This window comes from Bubalus bubalis, chromosome 2, assembly GCF_019923935.1.
Source record: "Bubalus bubalis isolate 160015118507 breed Murrah chromosome 2, NDDB_SH_1, whole genome shotgun sequence".
NCBI classification, from domain to species: Eukaryota; Metazoa; Chordata; class Mammalia; order Artiodactyla; family Bovidae; genus Bubalus; species Bubalus bubalis.
Window position 1 is genome coordinate 76,326,710 of NC_059158.1, and position 21,085 is coordinate 76,347,794.

Below are 21,085 nucleotides of genomic sequence, written 5' to 3' on the forward strand. Positions count from 1 at the left end.
AAACTCCAGTACTTTGGCCACCTCATGCGAAGAGTTGACTCATTGGAAAAGACTCTGATGCTGGGAGGGATTGGGGGCAGGAGGAGAAGGGGACGACAGAGGATGAGATGGCTGGATGGCATCACCGACTCGATGGACGTGAGTTTGAGTGAACTCCAGGAGTTGGTGATTGGCAGGGAGGCCTGGCGAGCTGTGATTCATGAGGTCACAAAGAGTCGGACACGACTGAGCGACTGAATTGAACTGAACTGAAGAGGTAGTTAGGAAAAGTAGCAAGACAAAACGAACAGCCAGGTTTGGGGGTTTTTTTTGTTTGTTTGTTTGTTTGTTTTAATAATCTGCTGCAATTCTCTCATAACTCAGCAAAAGACTTTCATTACCTTGGTTTCTCAAGGAACACGCATGAGGAACCCAAGGGCTCCACAAATGGAGCCAGGGGCACAACGGTTGAAATCAATCAGGAGGCATCCTTTACCAGATTGAAAAACACATACTAAGCTAGGAGATGGAATTTTTAACACCATAAATTTGTTAAACTTTTAATTCCATTGCCAGTAACCTATGTTAGAATATCACATCAGATGATAGAATTAAGCACAATTCTATGTTTAAGTAAGTTTGGTTTATCAATATTTGATGGTCTCATAACAGGGCCATCCTCATTTCTGAGCACTCTAGTAGTCTATGGGGTGCTAGGATTTAACAACCATGTGGATATATTTAACATACTGAACTGGACACTTTAAAATGGTTAAGATGATAGATCTCATGTGTATTTCACCAGTTTTTTTTATTTTTTTTAGTAGTAGTAGTATTAGTACTAGTACCAGGATATAAAGGATCATTCTAAAGAAACTGTCATCTTACTTCCTATTTTCCACAAGGCTTCCATGTACTTTCAAAGAGCTTAAATGCCTTTTGGGTGCCATTTCTGTCTATTAGATTGGAACCAGAAATGGACAAGCCATCGGCCTTCCTCATAAGCTCACAAACCAGGAGGAATAATGTCCCTCCAACAGACATGAAGAGAGTATCTTCCACACGTACAGAATTTGGCTAGGCCATGAGGGCAACTAAGATGCTATGCTGTCTTATGTGCAAACACCCATACCTACATCAGCTAACTACCGCTGGCCTGGAGAATTCGGAGACTCAGCTGGAAGAGGTGCTGTGGTCGTGTGGAGTGTCCCCAGTTAGCAGGTGGAAGGGCAACAGTGGCTGTGTATTTGCTATCGCTATACCAGGCCATTATGGGAGAAGAACATTTCAAACTGTCAGATACTGTTCCCTTAAGAGCAAGATCAGCCAGTACAGATTTAGTTCCAGGAATTGGCTACCAAGATGTTCACGTGTATGGCATAGCACTGAGTGGACTGGGCATGGAGCAGGTAGGTTTCAGGACTCACACTGCCACTACCCAGCTGTCACTCAACTTTCCTGGGGATCAGTCATACCTCTGTAGATAAAGGGTTGAGCCAGTCAGCCCGTCAATCATTTTCACGGAAGTCCTGAATGAGGGAGGAGATGACCGAGTCTAGGAGCACAGCCCAAGGTGATCACCAAAAGCTTGGACTGTCTTTAAAAGTGTTATGCTTTATATTTAAGAACTTACTCATATTTCAACCTGCACTACACTGAGACAACTTTTTTATTTTAAGTAACTCACCGCCACACCACCTCCAGAAGATGTTCCCTAATGAATCTGTGGCACACACCAGGACAAGGGTTCGAAGGTCCTGTGAGTCACACTCTTGTGTAACTGCAAAGATACTTTCTTTCCTTTCAGATTCAGAATTACCTCGTCACCTCTTTAGCCAATACCACTAATCTTGAAAGAAGACCGAAAATTGCCAGTACTTTAGAATCCCCGGAGCCATTCAGTTTTCTCCATCCCTGACAACTCAACAAGGCCATACGTCATCCTTGTTCAACGCACACGGTGAACGCTGTGCTCATTGAGGATGATCAGGAAGACCATTGATTGGGCAGGGAGCGGGGAACCGGAAGCCGCGCCCTGGCACCCTGCGTGTCCACCTGGCACGCAGGATACACGGATGCCGTGCTGTCTGAGACGGAACTAGGTGTGGGAGCTGCAGATACTCCCATATGAGAGACCTCCATCCAACACATAAAGTGAGTTTTGTAAGAGGTTAACAAAATATCCAGTTGGCCAGAAAGTTTGCTCAGGTTTTCCTATAACATCTGACAAAAAACCCAAATGAACTTTCTGGCCAACCCAATAAGCAGCTGTGGTTCTCTGTAGCTCAAATATGGCCTAAGAAACTGGAAATCCTTACAGAGTTTACATTTGTTGTCATGTCCTCTTCCTTCTTCCAAGCGCCCCTCTTTAAGGCAATATGATAGTTCCCATCCATCTGTGAACTTCCCTCCACCTCTGGGGGCAACTTAACCTTTGATCTGACCCCCAAAGGGTAAATTCCGCTGTCTGCCAGACTGTAAAAACAGCTATAGAACTCCCCCATGTGAGGGGATCCCGACTACTATTTTACTTTAAGGCACCTGCAACAGTAAAGGCTGGTGTTTATTGGAAGTAATGGGCACGATGCTCAGGGCTTCCTACTAACTACGTTTCATCTTGACAATTCTATGAGGCAGTTTTCATTACTGCCTCAATTTCACTGATGAGGACAAGCAACTCGCCCAAGATCAAATCAACAGAGTGTGAAGCAGCTGAGATTCAAACCCCACATTTCTTTGCCTGAGGAACAAAGTTTTTACTCCTATAAGGCAAATGTCTCTACAGATGCCGAGTAACTTATGTTTGTTGTTGAGTCACTAAGTCATCTCCGACTCTTCTGCAACGCTATGGACTAGTCTGCCAGACTCCTCTGTCCATGGGATTTTCTAGGCAAGAATACAGGAGTAGGTTGCCGTGCCCTCCTCCAGGGGATCTTCCCAACCCAGGGATTGAATTCAAGTCTTCCACATTGCAGGTGGATTCTTAATCACTGAGCCACTGTAATGATATATTATTATTTACTGAGAAATTAGAAGCAACCAAAAAAAACACTCACAGTCTCCCACCATGATAACTACCCACCGACACGCATGTGTGCCCCTTTACTCTGTGGTTGACGAGTTACCGGTTCTTCAGTAACCTGGTAACCTTCCCCACAATGTGTCCCTCTCACCCATGCACAGACATCACACCAGCAAGTCTCCCCACTCCCGTGTTCACCTCTCCCTTTCTATTGAACTCTCCTTATCAACAAACCCCCTCACTGTCACTTCCTCCCATTTAAAATAAAACTCCCTCTCGACTCCAGTTTCCCCTCCAGCTCTTGCTCTGCTCCCCTCTCCAGGACCTCCAATTCATCTTCTAGTCTCTCACCTGGTGTTGGAGAAGACTCTTGAGAGTCCCTTGGACTGCAAGGAGATCCAACCAGTCCATCCTAAAGGAAATCAGTCCTGAATATTCACTGGAAGGACTGATGCTCAAACTGAAACTCAAATACCTGATGTGAAGAACTGACTCATCGAAAAAGACCCTGATGCTGGGAAAGACTGAGGGCAGGAGGAGAAGGGGACAACAGAGGATAAGATGGTTGGATGGTATCACCAACGTGATGGACATGAGTTTGAGTAAACTCTGGGAGTTGGTGATGGACAGGGAGGCCTGGCGTGCTGCAGTCCATGGGGTCGCAAAGAATTGGACATGACTGAGCAACTGAACTGAACTGAGTCTCTCACCAGCCCACACCAGGCATGGCTCCTGCTCCACTCCACAAGAGCTCTGATCAGGTCACCCATGGCCTCCATATTGCTGTGCCAGGGATCAAATCTCAGTGCTATTTGACACAACTGATTGATTACTCCCTCTCTAAACCACCTTCATCATGTGGCTTCCAGGAGAGCACGTTGCCTAGTTCCCTACTTTGCTGGCCATTCCTCTTCATGCCTTGCGCTGGGTCCCTCATCTCCACTCTCTATGAGAGAATACCCTGCAGGTCTGTCCTTAGTCTCTAGCCTCTCCTCCTTGGTGATCTCATTCATTCGGTCCACAGCTCCAAATACAACCTAGAACTATGGCTCCGCCATCTGTATTTTCAATCCAAATGTTTCCATCCAAACTTCACACTCATTCAACTGCCTACTCAACAACTCCACCTGATATCTGGACATCCCAAAACTATGATCTCCAAAATTAAACTCCTGCTCTTCTCCTCAAATCTATTTTTATCGTCTACTCTAAACCACTGTAATGATAACTTTATCCTTCTAGCTTTTCTCTTTTTAACTGGTCCATAGGAAATCCTATTCACTCTACTTTCAAAACATATTCAGCATGCATCCACTTCTCACTTATCTTCACTACTACCTTGGGCCAAACCACTATCATCACTTACCTATTATTTAAAAGGACTTTCATCATTAAGATTACTACATCTGTACTTGAGTGTTTCCAATAATGTAGTAGCTAGAGAAGGGCAGGACAACCCACTCCAGTATTCTTACTTGGAAAATCCCATGGACAGAGGAGCCTGGCAGGCTATAGTCCATGGGGTCACAAACAGTCAGACAGGACTGAAGTGACTTAGCACAGTAGCTAGCAAATCCATGCAAAATCTAAGTCAGAATATGTCATATTCTTCTCAGGATCCTCCAATGGCTTCCCATCTCATTCAAGAGTAAAAACCAGCCTTCCAATGACCTAGAAGGCTCTCCACAATCTGGCTCCGATTCTTTGCTGCTCCTGAACATGCTTCTGCCCCAGGGCCTTTGCACCTGCTGTTCTCAGTGCCAGAAATACTTTCCCCTCAGTACTGACATGGCTTGTGCCTGCTTCATGAAGTCTTCCTGGCTGCCTGACAGCCAAGCATTTCCTACTCCAGCTAAGCTGAGGGGACCCTCGTGTCTCAGGGCTCATCTGTTACGGTTATCCTGTGAGCAAAGGTCCACGGATGCCCCTCCATACTCCCCAAAACCCTTTCTCAGCCTTGGGCCCTTTCTGAATACAAGGCTTAGAAAGTACTTTTCTTTCTAAACTGGCTGATCTGATATGGAATCTGAAAAGACTTTACTATGTGTTGGGCAGTCAAACACTTCTCCAGCTGGCCCCCGAAGTCCTCCCTTGAGGTTTGGACCATCTAATTCAGGGGCTTCTCCTTCGGTTCTCCCCAGGACTCTATCCTTGAGCCTCTAGTAGATCCAAAAGAGTCCAGACCCACCTCCTTTTGCACTTGCGGGTTTCCATAAGACTCTTATCACCAGATCTGAAAGCCAGCTCTCAACTTTCCTGAGTACTGTTCTAAGCTGGCCTGTGGGCCTACTCTCACTAGGCACCACAAGGCCTCTGGATTCCTGAAGCCCAAACAACAGGTTTTCAACACTGCACATTTCCTCCAGGTATTTTAAATATCTTGTCCTATCTATCTCCAATCTCTCTGGGCCTTGTAGAATTCTAAACACTTCCATTTCCCTTTGTACTTGAGGGACAGATGGAACTACGTTGTCAGGAAGTGGGGTGGAAGGGAGGGGTCATATCAGTGGGAAGGGAACCCAGGAAAAAAAATTTTTTTTCACTTTCCTCAGCAGAGAGGGAATACAAAACTTCAAATTTCCTGTGCTACCCAGTGAGCCATTCACACTAAGGAACTACCATTCCACACATACACCACAGCTCCCATGGATGGGATCCTCCAGTTAACTTTATATCATGTTGCTTTATCAGGACCACAGAAGACTGACCCCTTGATCGATGGCAGTATACCCTGAAGACAAGGACTCTGATTCTTTAAAAAGAAGAGGTTATTTGGTTCAGGAGACGTACAGTTCAGTGACACTCTACTCTCTGGGTCTGAAACACTTATTATCATGTGTCTGTCTCTCTCTCTCTTAGACACACACACATGATTAAAATAACCTCAGTACAAACGAATGTCCTTTTCAAAATGAAGAAACTGGAGCAACGCTGATATCCCCAAGCACAGCAAGCACAGACCAAGGGTAAAGAGGCATTACCCTGTGCTCTGTTTATTCTACGTATCAGAAGTATGCCCCTTGCAAATTATACCAAGGTTTATTTTTATTTCTATACTCCCAAGCTTATAAAGCCTATTTCTCTAAAAGGTTTTTCTCATATCTGAAAGGCTTTTCAAAAAAAGTAATCTTCGGATTGTATGACATGCAAAACATATCCAGCTGGTTGGCAAATAAACATGTGAGCAGACAACCATGGCTTCATGTCCCTTGTTTTTGCCTTCTGCACTTTCTTTCATGGTACTTTCCCCATTTCGGCTAATTCAGAACAGTTGTCCTTACCACTTAATTGGTTTTCTAGACTTAAAAGTTTCCTACAGTCTTTTCGCCAATTTGGGATTAGATGAAGTGACGGCAGTACCCAACAGTAGAAGCCAGCACGTGTAGATGTGGGTGTGTGGTGTGGGGAAGGGCAGCGGCTACAGTGTGGCCTAAGGACGGCGTCATTCTGCCAACACACCAACCATGCAACAGGTGAGCTGATTCAGAACTGTCTCGCCCTGTTGATTGAAATGGAAAAGCCAGACAGCATCCATTTAGATGGTGATCATTCCACCCTGTTACTAGACTAACAGGGACCAACACTGGTGAAGTTCACAACCAGTTAACAATTAGCCTCTTAATTTAGTTCCAAGAAATCTGTGTGCAATTCTAAATACCAGTTTAATAAACAAAAATTTGCTAAAACATGACTTCCACACGTTGTCCACGCATCTCTCAACTTTAGGCAGCTTCATCATTGACAAATCAGATCCAGCTTTGCACAGGCTCCTTCCTATCATACGTTAATGCCAAACAAAGGACTAAGAAAAATAAATCATCACCAGCCCAGCCCTAGGCGGAGTGTACACTACCCAGCCTGCCAGGAATGGGAGTGGAGGGGTGTGACTTTCCAAGTCACAGAGGTCTGAGAAGATCTGGAAACCAGACATTTGGTATTCCTTATGAATAACTCCAGCCTGAATGTGCACAAGCCACCCTCTGTAGGTTCTCTACGCCCAAAGTCCCTGCCCGTCATTCCTGCACCAGTCTGCCCATTCGCCTCCAATGCTTGTGGAAACCCTGCTGGTGTGCATCTGACGCCACGGCTACCAAAAGACCACAAGCTATGGTTCTCCTGAGATGTACTTTCCCAACATGGTCACTGTAGAATGCAGGCAGAGGATGGACACTTGAACATCATCACAATCGATGCCCCAAAGAGAAAGTACACCCACACAAACCAGGCAGCGTGGAGGCTGTGGACTGAGAACCAACTCGCCCAACATGTCATGGGCACTTCACCTCTGACTGTCATGGTTTCCACATTTATTTAACATGCACAAAGTACTTACTCTGAGTCAGGACTAGTCTAAGGTACAATTATCCTCATTTTACAGCTGAGGAAAGAGACCTAGAGGGATGAGGTATTGTGATTTATAATAATATATGTTTGGTTTTCATCTACTGTTCCCGGCACAGAGCTCCTAAAAACCTTGGAATTTGCCAAGCAAGGAGAGCGACAAAGGTGTCTTTGTTATGTTAATGAGGTGGCTCCCCCTGCACCTAAGGAGTGGGGGCACTTTATTAGGGGGTTGGAACTTTCAGCCCCTGCCTCCTGACCTCCAGGGAGGAGGAAGGGCTGGAGGTTGAGTTCACTCGGCAATGGCTAATGTTTTAATCAATTGTGCCTAATTGATTTATCAAAGCCTCCATAAAAACTCAAAATGATGGGAGTCTGGAGAACTTTGGGGTTGGAAACCACATGGAGATTTGGGAGGGGGGATGGCATGCTGGAACAGAGCATGCAAACTCTAAACCCTTCCTCCATTCCTTGCCCTACGCATCTCTTCCATCTGGCTGTTCCTGAGTTATATCGTTGTATAATACACTGGTAATCTAAAAAAAAAAAAAAAAAAAAAAAAGCTTCTCCAAGTTCTGTGAGCCACTACAGCAAATTAATCAAATCCAAGGTAGGAGAAGGCAATGGCAACCCACTCCAGTACTCTTGCCTGGAAAATCCCATGGGCGGAGGAGTCTGGTAGGCTTCAGTCCATGGGGTCGCTGAGTCGGACACGACTGAGCGACTTCACTTTCACTTTTCACTTTCATGCATTGGAGAAGGAAATGGCAACACACTCCAGTATTCTTGCCTGGAGAATCCCAGGGACAGGGGAGCCTGGTGGGCTGCCATCTATGGGGTCGCACAGAGTCAGACACGACTGAAGTGACTTAGCAGTAGCAGTAAGGCAGGGATCGTGGGAAATTCCAATGTATAGCCAGTCTGTCAGAAGCCCAGGGGACAACTTGGACTTGGCATGGGCATCTGAAGTGGGGGAGGCAGTCATGTAGCATTGAGCCCTTAATCTGCGGGATCTGTTGCTATCTCCAGGGAGACTGACAGAACTGAGCTGACTGGTATCTGAGGATGGTTCGATGGTGTGTGGGGAAAACCCCTACACACTGGCATGGGGAGCAGAATGTTAAGTATTCTGCATAATGTACAGCAGGAAATGGTAGAGAAGGACTTGATCTCATCCACTGGGATCCAGACTCCAGCTCTAGAATCTGTTCTGATGCATTATATTATGTTCCTTCTGGGTAAAAACGGAAAGCTCATCTAGCTCAAACTAAGAAAATGTTATGAACAGATTCTCAGATCACACCTATAGAAACTGGTATAATAGATCTGGCCTGAGCTCAAACTTGGAGAAGGAAAATGGCAACCCACTCCAGTATTCTTGCCTGGAGAATCCCATGGACAGAGGAGCCTGAAAGGCTCAGTCCATGGGGTCACAAGAGTTGGACACGACTTAGTGAGCCTCGAATTATATTTTTACAAAGAGATTCTCCAAGTTACCTTGATAACCAGCCAGGTTTGAGAACCCAGAAAGTTCCTTGTAGACAAAATCATTTGATTCTAAACTTGTACCCAAACACAGGAGGGGGCTGGCCCTGCTCCCAGGGCCCATTACTGCGGGGGCTCAACCTTGACCACTCTCTCAAAAGGCCGTTAGAACGGATTCTGACCCGTGGGCCACCTGGATCACCATTCTACATAAAGCTCTCACTGGAGGGGGTTGGCAGCTACCCCACCACTGCACTTAAAGAGCTACATGTATCCAAGACTCCCTTACTGACCATGAATAACCAATACTTAGCCATCAATTCACACGTGCTCTCACATGCTTACTTCCATTTGACCCTCACACCCTTGTCAAGTAGCTTCAGGACCTTAGTCTACAGCCACCCTTCTCTATGTAGTCTTGATTTAACAACTAGCAGATCTCAGTACCCAGTGCAGTATAGGTCAGCCTGTATTTCTGGGGTTAAGTTATAAAGTGTGCCTTTAAGGCAAAAGTCAAGTGTAATTAAAAATCACTCATAAAAATCCCTTAGCAGGGCCTTGGGCCCTTGAGAACTCAAAAAACCAAGAGTTAACCTCTTTGAGCAAAGGGTCAGATACGACTGAGCGACTACACTGAACTGAACCTCTTTGATGTCTCTTTGCATTACCACTATAGCTCCCCTTTCCCTGGAGGCAGCAGAGAGCAATGTCCACACTAAGTTCCAGAAGCGCAGACCATTAAATAAAGGGATTTCTCCCTTTCTACCCTGAGCCAGAGAAGTTGATTGCACAAGTTAAATAGAGTGTATGCTATGACTCCATTTTATTTGCAAGGCATATTCAAGGTGCTATCAGGCAAAGAAATGAACATAAGACCCCTGCCCTCACATAACCTATTATCCACCTAGGCGGGATTGGACCATACTCTGAAAATGGCAGACAACAGTTAAATATTACATAATTAAATAATACAAAACCATCAGAGCTGTCAGGCACACGACAGTAAGGACTACAGACACTCAAAGGACGAGGACGTGATGTAGTATGGATTGGGCTCAAAAGGCTTTCATGGAGAAAGGCAAACTGGTTCTTACAACATGATGATGTTCTTCAGGATGGACTGACTTGGAACCAGCGTTCCAGGGAAAACTGACCCTGTCATCTAAGCACAAGATAGTATGTTCTATTATGTCTCTGTATCTATCTTGAAAGTGCCAGGGCATTGCATTCACCTGTCACTCTGTCCCTAGGCTGAGTCAAGGTCTAAGGGAATCCATGCATCACAGTTCCAGTACTACTTGGTGACAAAGCTTAAATCCTGATATTACTGATAGCACCACCAACTCAATGGACATGAATTTGAGCAAATTCCAATAGTTCAGAACAGAGGAGCCTGGCGTGCGGTAGTGCACAGAGTCACAGAGTTGATAAGACTTAGAGCCATTGAACAACAACAACAATATTGTTATGCTAAAATAGGGAATTATACAACTAAGAACATAGTAACTGATTCTTTAAAATAATGTAAAGCTTTTTTACATGAGCATTTCACCTGACTTTCCTGACATTATTATTCATATCACAAAAATACTGACTTTTTTTTTGTAAACCCTAAGTCATGACTTGGATGGACTCACGAGACCAGCCTGTGTTAAAATTAAACTTGTCTATTTCTGCTTTCTTGCAGAGTCCTAAGATCTCCTCTAAGTCTCCCTGCCCATTTTGGCTCTTTCTCCACTCTCAGGACTCACGGTGACCGAGACAGTCCCTGAACGATGGCCCTGGGCCACATGGCACTCTGAATGAATGCAAGGAAGCGAGTGCTTAGGTACACATCCTGGACGTAGTTCTGATCCCCAGCTGGCTCCTCATTGGGCTTTTTCAGAAGGGGAAGGAATGACAGGCAAAGAAGGAAGGACCCAGAAGCTGATTCAAGGCCAGCTGGAATAAGTGTCCATAGGAAGAGAGTCCAGGCACAGATATTTAAATAGACAGCCCTGACCCACGTGGGGAGTGGTTTAATAAATCAACCTAACATAGTACATTTCCAAAACTCAATTTCTCCAGGTCTGAAGGACACGTCTGACTTTTCCTTTTAGAGGTGAAATGAGCATGAGTCAGAAATGCCAAGTTCAAATCCAGATTCTGTTAAGATTCTGCTTAAGCACTCATGAGACTATAGACATTTCTTTAACTTTCAGCTTTAGTTTCTTCATCTATAAAGTTTCTTCATCTAGCTGGACTAGACGATCTCTAGTTCAGTAAAATTGATTTTAAGAGCAAGAGCATCACAAGTGTGAGAAAAACCAAGAGTAAACATTATAGAGTCAAAACAGAAGCGACAGTGGGGCTGGTGGGCCTTAGGAAGACAGTGGAGATGAGGAAGTTCCCAAAAAGAAAGTGTCAATTGGGATAAGCCCAGCATCACTCCCAGCATCGCAGATATAACTTAAAGATCTATTCCTTCTGGATTCTGTCCTGCAATCACACAGACTCAGCTCCTCCCAGAAGAGTAAAAAGGGCTGACTCACAGGATGGACATACCCACAGATACCATCCCATACTTTCTACCTCGTTGGGGGTGACTCAACCTTAGATCCTGACCTCAGTAACTCAGCCAAACTTCTTTAATATCTAGCCTAAAAAGCCCAGTGAAGTTTTATGATCACTATTTCAGTTTTACAGTGCCGAAAGTTTTAGGAATAGCCAGTGGCTCAGACGTAAAGAATCTGCCTGCCAAGCAGGAGACATGGGTTCGATCCCTGGGTGAGGAAGATCCCCTAGAGAAGGAAATGGCAACCCACTCCAGTATTCTTGCCTAGAAAATCTTAAGGAAAGAGAAAGAGTCAGATACGACTTAGTAACTAAACAACAAACTGTTTTAAGGCTCTTTTAGTTACTGTTTTAAGGCTCTCAGATACAATATTATTCTGTTATAAAATCTTAGAGTTCAAGATATGAAATATTTAAACAGCATTGTAGAAAGTTTAACCCACAAAAATCTATGGTTTGTTCCCACAACACTGCATTTATCTGATATGCTCACACATCTTTGATATTTTACTTCTTCCGCCTCAATGAAGTCTCTTGTTTGAGACATTTACTTTTGCTGTAAATCTAAGATTGATTCAAGTTAAAATGCTTTGAAAATGGGGTTCATAAAAGTGATTAAGTTTAACTTACCCAATGCCAATAAACCTTCGACTCTACTCTTTGGCAGAGTGAGACTCACAGGATGTTTAACACCTGCAGAGTCACAGGCACACCGGAGTTCAGTTACTGCTTCTAAATGCATCACCATTAACAACTACCATTTAGTCAGCAAATACCCATGCCAGTCAGGAATTAGGCACTTTGCATGTTATCTCTTAATCCTCACAAGCCTACTGAGCAGTAATAGCTCCATTTTACAGATAAAAACACCAAGGCTCAAAGTAACAGCTGCAAAATACCAAGAAAGAATTTTGAGCTTAGGTCTCTCTCACCAGTGCCCTGAAATACTCCCAGTAAGTGCAGAGTTTAGGAAGCTGGCCCATAAACTGTGGGGTCTCGACCTCACTGGCTGTTGCTTTACACCCACATCCTTTACTGACAAAGGTGATAACTACTATGGGTATGGCCTGTGTGTACTGGTTCTCCTGGGTGAGGCCAGTGCTGCCAGATTACTTTACCAAAAGAAGGTGGGGGCGTGGCACCCAGCAGAAATCACAGCCCCCCGAGTGGGCTATTGCCACACTCCCAGGTCCAGAGAAAGATACAGTTCCCTTAAAGTGGGCCACTCCTCTCTGTCAGTCCCTAAGAAGAGCATTTCTAGAAGGCATCAGCCCCCAAACACAGGCTTCTTCTTACATACCTGCAGCAGGTCTAACAGCAGAGAAGCCCACCAGCAAGAACAAGTTTGAGCAAGCACACCGCTAACCTTGGTGACAACAGAGATCCTGGCTGAAACTACCTTTTGCAAATCTCCACCCCCACAGATAACTTTCCGCCCCACGACTTCCCCTTCACAATGTTTGCCTGAACCAGTATTTCAAGGAAACCACCAGCTTCAGTAGAGGACTGGTGCAGAGAACGCCAAGGAGAATATATTCCCTCTGCTGGCCCGTGGTCATTTCTGCACTAACAAGTTCATTCTCCATATGGGTGAATGCTCATCTACACATTCAAGTACTCAGAGACACCAAACATCATCCATTAACTGAGTTAACATCCATTAACAGAAACCACCTTTCATTTCAAATTTATAGCATCACAATTATTTCTGCTGAGAGAAAATAGAGTATAAGCAGCTGCTCAGGCCTGCAGACCACCCCCCAGCCTTCCCACCCCGTACTAATTTCTTTGCTTCACTGGTAGGTGTTATTAGAAAAATCTGACTTTAAGATTCAGGCACCTACAACCTTCACCAATTCCGAAGTTCTTAATTACTGAAATCAAGATTTTCCCTGTGGCCCTAAAACCCCATTCCCCTCTCATAAAGTCCTCTCCTCTGTAGCTGTACTTTGCATTCTTCCGTCTGTTGGTCCTGGAAGGACCTCAGCTCAACCAAAGGGCTGGGGGTGGGGAGGTGCGGGACCTTTTGTGAGTTTATTTTTCGGTAGCCCAGATCAAGAATGCGGCCCCACAGCGATTAAAGCCACTAAGCTCCCAAATACCCTCTCCTGCCTAAACAGTTTGATCATGTGGGAACCAAACACTGTCTAAGAAAGAAAAGAAGTGGAGAGTGCCGGTCTCCACTTTCTCCCTGGAGAAGCACCGCTGTGCCATGGTGTTGGGGGGCTCGGGGGTTGTCACTTCCAGACTTCATTTGCAAAGCCCCCAACCTAGATCGGACATTTTGCTTTAACCCCTCGGCAGGGGCCTCCCAGGGCTGGGGCCCACCGGGTCTCGGGTGGCGCCGGACGCTTTGTGGCTTGTGAGGGGTGGGGGTGGGGGGTCGGCCACACCACTAACAGGGTCTTGTTTTCTCAGCTGATCTAGTTCTGCGGAACAGGTGCTTGGTTGGTTCTATCTTTTTAAAAGCGGGGGAGGCGTGTAAAAGTCTCGCCTACCCGGGAACCCGCCCTTCAGGGAAAGCCCCCCAGGACATGATGAAAGGTGGCTTTCCAACTTCTGCGAGGCGCGCGAGTCTGCTGGGGAGCCGGGTGTTCTCTGTGAGTTTGGGTAAGGCCTGGATCTCCCTAACGACCCTCTCAGTCATCTCACCGCAGCGAAAACAGCGACCCCCCCTCCACCCCAAGTCACCCCCGCGCCCGCTCAATACACACGTGAAACTCAGCAAAGCGTGCCACCTGCCGGGTTCCCAGCAAACATGCCCGGAGGGAAGGATCGCCGGAAAGCACTTTGTTTAAAAAAAAAAAAAAAGTAAACTCTCCCGGGTCCGAGGACAGCCCCGCCTGGCACCGGGGCCGTGGTGTGCAGAGTCGGCCCCCGGGTTCTCTTTCCGGGGCTGAACTGGGGAAGGCGCCGCGACAGGCGGGGCCGGAGGGGAGCGCGCGGAGCGCCGGGCCCCGCTCCCCCCGGAGCCTGCGGAGTGCCGGACCGGACAGGGCCGGCCGGCGGGAACGCGGAGAGCCTTCGACCTGGTTCGCGCGTGGGCCGGGGCCCGGGTGGGGTGGACAGAGTCGGGAACTCACAGCCGCTTGTCCTCAGGCTGCAGCTGCCAGTGCATCGCCAGCGAGAAGCCGAAGAGGCTCCCGGAGTCCCCGGTTTTCTCGATCACATTGTCCTCGCGGGTGTCCAAGTTGAAGGCGGTGCCGAGCCGCGGCAGGAGCCCCACTGACAGGTAAAGCAGCCACAGCCGCCCCGCGGCCGCCATGGGCCGGCGCACCCGGAGGGGAGCGGGAAACTGCGCTGCCGCCCCGCGCTTCGGGCCGGATTCGGGGCTACAGCGCCGCTGCCGCCGCGGCCACCTCGGTCTCCTCTCGCCGCCGCGCCCGGCCCCACCCCCGGGACGAATCGCGCTCTCCGCCCGGCCGCTCCCCCTCGCGGGCAGCTCCCGACCACTGAATGAGCCCGTTGTTCTCTGGAGACTCGCAGGCGTTTTATCAAGTGACGAGGACGCCGGCCCCGCCCCGGCCCTCCCCACCCCTTGGCCCCTCCTCGCGCGCCAGCCGCCGGCACCTTTGCGGCCCGCCCGGCTGCGGTGCGACCCAGCGCTGCCCCTCTGCGCCTCCCCCGCCACCCTCACACCTGGTCGGGAAGCCGCGGGGGAGACCCGCAGGCGAGCTGCGGGCCGGGCAGTCCCAGCCTGCGAGTCCTCCAGGAGCAAAGCGCTTGAAATGTGGTTGCCGTTCCGCACGGAGCCGGAAAGGCATTTGCTACCTGTTCTAAAAACAAGTGGTGGTGATGCGCCGGCCCTAATGGCCGGGAGCCCCTGGTGCTCTCCGACCCACGTGCAAAGGCTGAGTTCATTCATTCCACAAGTGTTTATGGAGCGCTTAACGCGGGCCCGGTACTTGGGGACTGGAGTTGTACAGATTGTCCTCGGTCCTCAAGACCTAACGTCAAAAACGATAACAGCACAGATTTTAAGAGGGCTGTGCAATTGCAAACGCACAGCTATTATCTCATTTCATGCTCCTAACAATCCTATGAGGTGGGTATTTTCTTTTTGCAGATGAGAAAACTTTAGCTCAGCCTTGCCCCAGTGTCTCCAGGGAACTGCGTCCAGGTAGAAAGGAGAGTTTGTGGGAAAAGTCACACTAGTGTAGGCAACTTAAAACTTGATTTCCAGGTATTCCTAAGGCTGAGAAGGTCCACATTAGTGAAGGAAGAGTTATTTAAAGTGGCACCCAGGCGCTCAGGAGCCCTTCCTTCCTGCCCCAAATTCCCAGAATTAGTTGGGAGGAGAATTTCCCCGCCTAGAGACTACTCCGAGATCAGCGTGGGTGGCCTAAAGGTTCCAGCCTCCAGCACAAGGGGTGGGGCCTCTAGTGAGGTGTTGACCCCTGGGGTGACTTTATCCTGCAGGGGTTCTTAACCTAGGAGGAAAGAGAATTCACGTTACTCTGAATTTGGATGACAACAAAATTTACATTTTTATTTTCCCTAATCCTTTAACTAATATTTAGTATTTCCTTCCTAATATTTAGCATTGGTTTCCTTTATATTCCTATGTATTTTATTTAAAAGCCTTGTTCTGTAAAGGGGTCCATGGCCTTCAGCAATCTGCGGAAAGTGTTAGCTCAAAGATTCCTGGAATGCCTTGGGGAGCCTGCCTTGATCTTACATCCCTACTTTGGAAATAGAAGCTGAGTGAGTACCAGGGGAAAGCTGGAGCTCTGAATATGCATGTGGGGAGAAGGAGGCAGAGTCACGTGCCATGTGGCCTCAAGGGGTATTTGTACCAAGGGAGCAGCCTGTACCACACACAGAAGACACCTGAACATGACAAGGGTCCACAGATGGTAACAGCTGCTAGAAGTGGGGTATGTCCCACTTTTCTCCCAATCAGTTGTTGTTGTTTGGTTGTTGTGTCCAACTCTTTGGGACCCCATGGACAATAGCACACCAGACTCCTCTGTCCTCCACTATTTCCCAGAGTTTGCTGAGATGCATGTCCATTGAGTCAGTGATGCTATCTAACCATCCCATCCTCTTCTGCCCACTTCTTCTCCTGCCCTCAATCTTTCTCAGCATTAGGGTCTTTTCCAATGAGTCAGCTCTTCGCATCAGATGGCCGAAGCATTGGAGCTTCAGCTACAATCCTTCTAATGAATATTTATGGTTGATTTCCTTTAGGATCGACCAGTTTGATCTCCTTGCAGTCCAAGGGACTCTCAAGAGTCTTCTCCAGCACCACGTTTCAAAAGCATCAATTCTTGCAATCAATACCTTCAGTCAAATATAGTCAAGTTCAGTAGACAGTCTTGAAGGTCATACTGTTTTAACTTGTATGTGGTAACCATGATAAGATTGAGAAACTATTGTAGATTATAATTTAGCAAGCTAAGAAACACCTGCAATGTGATTTTTCATGCAAATTAACCTTTCTTTTTCATGTTAAACACATACTATTCCAGAGGGACAGGGCCCAGCTATTATAGCTAGAGCACAACCTCAGTGTGGGCTGGTACTCAGCAGGAGCACTGATGGGGCTGTAATGGTTACTGAAATACTCCTAAACTGGTAGATAAAAGCTATGCCCTGAGCTCCCCAGATTCAATCGGCCCCACCCTGGCCACTTTGCTGTGACCTGCCAACTTTCCCACAATTCAGCAACTAATAGGTTTGAGCCCTTAAGCCCTGCCTGGCACTACAAGGGCGTCTTCTAATTGGGTGTGCCCATGTCATAACAGCTGTTAACTATACCGAATATCACACCCTGCTTCCAAGAGTAATCTTGCTTCCTCTCCAAGATACATTTAGTGGATGATGTTTGAATAGCCGGGGTTAGCTAGTTGATCACAAATATCAACTGAGCACAAACTGAAATTTTATATAATGTTAAATTTAAATATAGTGCCGTGTGCTCGGTTGCTCAGTCGTGTCTGATTCTGTGATCCATGGACTGCAGCCCTCCAGGCTCCTCTGTCCATGGAGTGTTCCAGGCAAGAATAGTGGAGTGGGTTGCCATTCCCTTCTCCAGAGGATCTTCCTGACCTAGAGATCAAACCCACATCTCCTGCATCTCCTGCCCTGCAGGTGATTCTTTACCACTGAGCCACCTGGGAAGCCAAAAATATAGTGCTACTAATGAATAATACTTGTGTAGGAGAAGTGAGGGATAAAGGAAAACAAGGATGAGAGTCTTGTTCTGGAGTGTGCCACATGCCCGTCACATGTGACTTTTGCTCCTGCCTTCCACCTACCTCGGGCTGTGATGCCAAACATACTTGAAGTTGAGTCAAACTTGGGCTCTTAATAATAATCCCTTTGAAGATTGTCCCCTCTTCTTGATTAACAATCGTGTTTTGTGAATTAGTTGTCAATTCTGTGGTAAACAGAGGTAAGAGTGAAATAAGAAGTGTCTTAGAAAAGGGAGACTTAGAAGTCCTTCAGGATCTGCTGAGGATACTGTCAGCCTATAAGGCCAAAGAAATGAAAGAATCAAGAAATCTAGAAACTATGAAGGAAAGATCTGAGGAGGGAGGTACATAGTTATAAGGAAAAAGAATCTGGAAAAAGAGGAAACTTGTCTGGGACCAAAGGGAGAAAGATAGCTTGATAATAAAGGTATGCTGACCATCAGATGGCATGTGTGTATGTGTGTGTGTACGTGTGCACACACACACACACACACACACACACACTTATGGATAAGAAATCTAAAGGGCACAAATCCAGTTATGACAAAATTGTGTCATAGGCCTTTTGTGATGATACCATGGAAGAAATTTTACAAACTGAAAACTTTAAATAAAAAAACAGTGAAAGCAATGAACAGAGGCATTTGCTTAGCTGACAGCTTTTGAATTCTTGTATTTTACCAATACACTTTACAAAAGAAATTTTGTTGTTCTATATCCCACTTTTGGTAGAGGAGCTTGCAATAATTTTAAACTATGGGTTACCTTGTAGATTCTGAGGAACTCGCATCATGCCTGATATATTTTCCATTTCCTGGGACCTACTTTAATCAGTTTTGCTCTCAGGTTCCCTGTTCTATTGACTTCATCATCACCAATAGCAAGGATATCATATTGCTGCATTTAGGCAACATGGAAACTATTAAAATATCTCTTTTTTCTTCTGTGGTTATGTTCTATATCAACAGCTTCACATATTCCCTGCAGCCCTTTATTGAAGGCCATTTGTCAGAGTGATTAGCACGTGGCCTGTAGAACCCAAGTCCTTCAAATCCCATCTCTGCTCCACACCAGTCAGGTGACCTTAAACAAATCACTGAATCTCTCTCCACTTCAGCTTCCCAGCTACGAAGTAGAGATGATAGCATCCCTCCCCCGACACAGAGTCACCTCGCCTTCAGTTCAGATTAGTTGCTCAGTCGTGTCTGACTCTTTGTGACCCCATGAATCGCAGCACGCCAGGCCTCCCTGTTCATCACCAACTCCCAGAGTTCACTCAAACTCATGTCCATCACGTTGGTGATGCCATCCAACCATCTCATCCTCTGTCGTCCCCTTCTCCTCCTGCCCTCAATCTTTCCCAGCATCAGGGTCTTTTCTAATGAGTCAGTTCTTTGCATCAGGTGGTCAAAGTATTGGAGTTTCAGCTTCAGCATCAGTCCTTCCAATGAATATTTATTCAGGGACTGATCTCCTTTAGGATGGACTGGTTGGATCTCCTTGCAGTCCAAGGGACTCTCAAGAGTCTTCTCCAACACCACAGTTCAAAAGCATCAATTCTTCAGCGCTCAGCTTTCTTTATAGTCCAACTCTCACATCCGTACATGACTACTGGAAAAACCATAGCTTGACTAGACAGACTTTTGTTGGTAAAGTACTGCCTTGCCTTGGGGATGAATAAAGTTAGCATGCCACAAGATCCAGTGCAGCCAAATAAATAAATAAAAATAAATATTATAAAAAGAGTGTTGTGTCCAAACCAGAACTTGCACCCGTGTACAAGCTTTACAAATTTCGCTTTTACAAGTTAGGCGCTGACCCGTGGCATACCTTTACTTTTGAAAACTAGTTTATATTTAATATATAACTTATATTTATTTATATATAAATATAATAAATATGTATTTATTATATATTTATAAACATATATTAATATATTTTGTATATTATATATGAAAATAAATGTGTTTATATGTTATTCATTTTATATAAATATATACTTTATATTTATTTAAAATATAAATTATATTTATAAATATAAATATATATATATATATATATAGTGAACTGTTCCAAACTTGGATTTAAACTGTTCAGTGGTAGATTATTTTTTGTTTCAGGGAAAAAAAAAAGTTTTTCCTTGGTTGCTTTGTCTCTATATATGTGTTTAGGGGTTTTCCTTCTTAATGCTTTTCATTTTTGCTTTTTTGTTGTTGTTGTTCTAAGTCACAGCACATTTTATAGGAACCAATCTGCCTTTGGTTGGGATAAAGAGAATCCATATTGTCAGCTCTACTTTATTTTAACACCCAGATCCATTTTATTCATTTTTCCAGTTTTCAGTTCAGTTCAGTCTCTCAGTCACGTCCGACTCTTTGTGACCCCATGAATCGCAGGATACCAGGCCTCCCTGTCCATCACCAGCTCCTGGAGTTCACTCAAACTCACGTCCATCAAGTCGGTGATGCCATCCAGCCATCTCATCCTCTGTCGTCCCCTTCTCCTCCTACCCCCAATCCCTCCCAGCATCAGAGTCTTTTCCAATGAGTCAACTCTTCCCATAAGGTGGCCAAAGTACTGGAGTTTCAGCTTTAGCATCAGTCCTTCCAATGAACACCCAGGACTTATCTCCTATAGAATGGACTGGTTGGATCTCCTTACAGCCCAAGGGACTCTCAAGAGTCTTCTCCAACACCACAGTTCAAAAGCATCCATTCTTCAGTGCTCAGCTTTCTTCACAGTCCAACTCGCACATCCATACATGACCACAGGAAAAACCATAGCCTTGACTAGACGGATGTTTGTTGGCAAAGTAATGTCTCTGCTTTTCAATATGCTATCTAGGTTGGTCATAACTTTTCTTCCAAGGAGTAAGCGTCTTTCAATTTCATGGCTGCAGTCACCATCTGCAGTGATTTTGGAGCCCAAAAAAATAAAGTCTGACACTGTTTCCATTGTTTCCCCATCTAGCTCCCATGAAGTGATGGGACCGGATGCCATGATCTTAGTTTTCTGAATGTTGAGCTTTAAGCCAACTTTTTCACTCTCCTCTTTCACTTTCATCAAGAGGCTTTTGAGTTCCTCTTCACTTTCTGCCATAAGGGTGGTGTCATCTGCATATCTGAGGTTATTGATATTTCTCCCGGCAATCTTGATTCTAGCTTGTGCTTCTTCCAGCCCAGCGTTTCTCATGATGTACTCTGCATAGAAGTTAAATAAGCAGGGTGACAGTATACAGCCTTGACGTACTCCTTTTCCAATTTGGGACCAGTCTGTTGTTCCATTTCCAGTTCTAACTGTTGCTTCCTGACCTGCATATAGGTTTCTCAAGAGGCAGGTCAGGTGGTCTGGTATTCCCATCTCTTGAAGAATTTTCCACAGTTTATTGAGATCCACATAGTCAAAGGCTTTGGCATAGTCAATAAAGCAGAAATAGATATTTTTCTGAATTCTTGCCTTTTTGATGATCCAGTGGATGTTGGCAATTTGATCTCTGGTTCCTCTGCCT

At 45.8% G+C, this 21,085-nt stretch overlaps 1 protein-coding gene and 1 long non-coding RNA gene across 4 annotated transcripts in view; one reads left to right on the forward strand and one right to left on the reverse strand.

Annotated features, from left to right (window-relative positions):
- The window catches only part of ITGA6 (integrin subunit alpha 6), an 87,611-nt gene extending 72,795 nt beyond the window's left edge, over nucleotides 1-14,816 (reverse strand). For all 3 annotated transcript variants that reach the window (XM_006070259.4, XM_044933773.2, XM_006070260.4), the window contains exon 1: nucleotides 14,464-14,816. In XM_006070259.4, coding sequence (XP_006070321.1) covers nucleotides 14,464-14,645 — 182 coding nt within the window. In that variant the 5' untranslated portion in view covers nucleotides 14,646-14,816. The remainder of the gene's footprint in view (nucleotides 1-14,463) is intronic.
- A 495-nt stretch (nucleotides 14,817-15,311) lies between these two features.
- Nucleotides 15,312-17,051, forward strand: LOC123330990. The gene is made up of 3 exons (XR_006547365.2): nucleotides 15,312-15,425; nucleotides 15,962-16,084; nucleotides 16,571-17,051. It is a non-coding gene; the product is annotated as an uncharacterized LOC123330990 (long non-coding RNA).
- The last annotated feature ends 4,034 nt before the right edge of the window (nucleotides 17,052-21,085 follow it).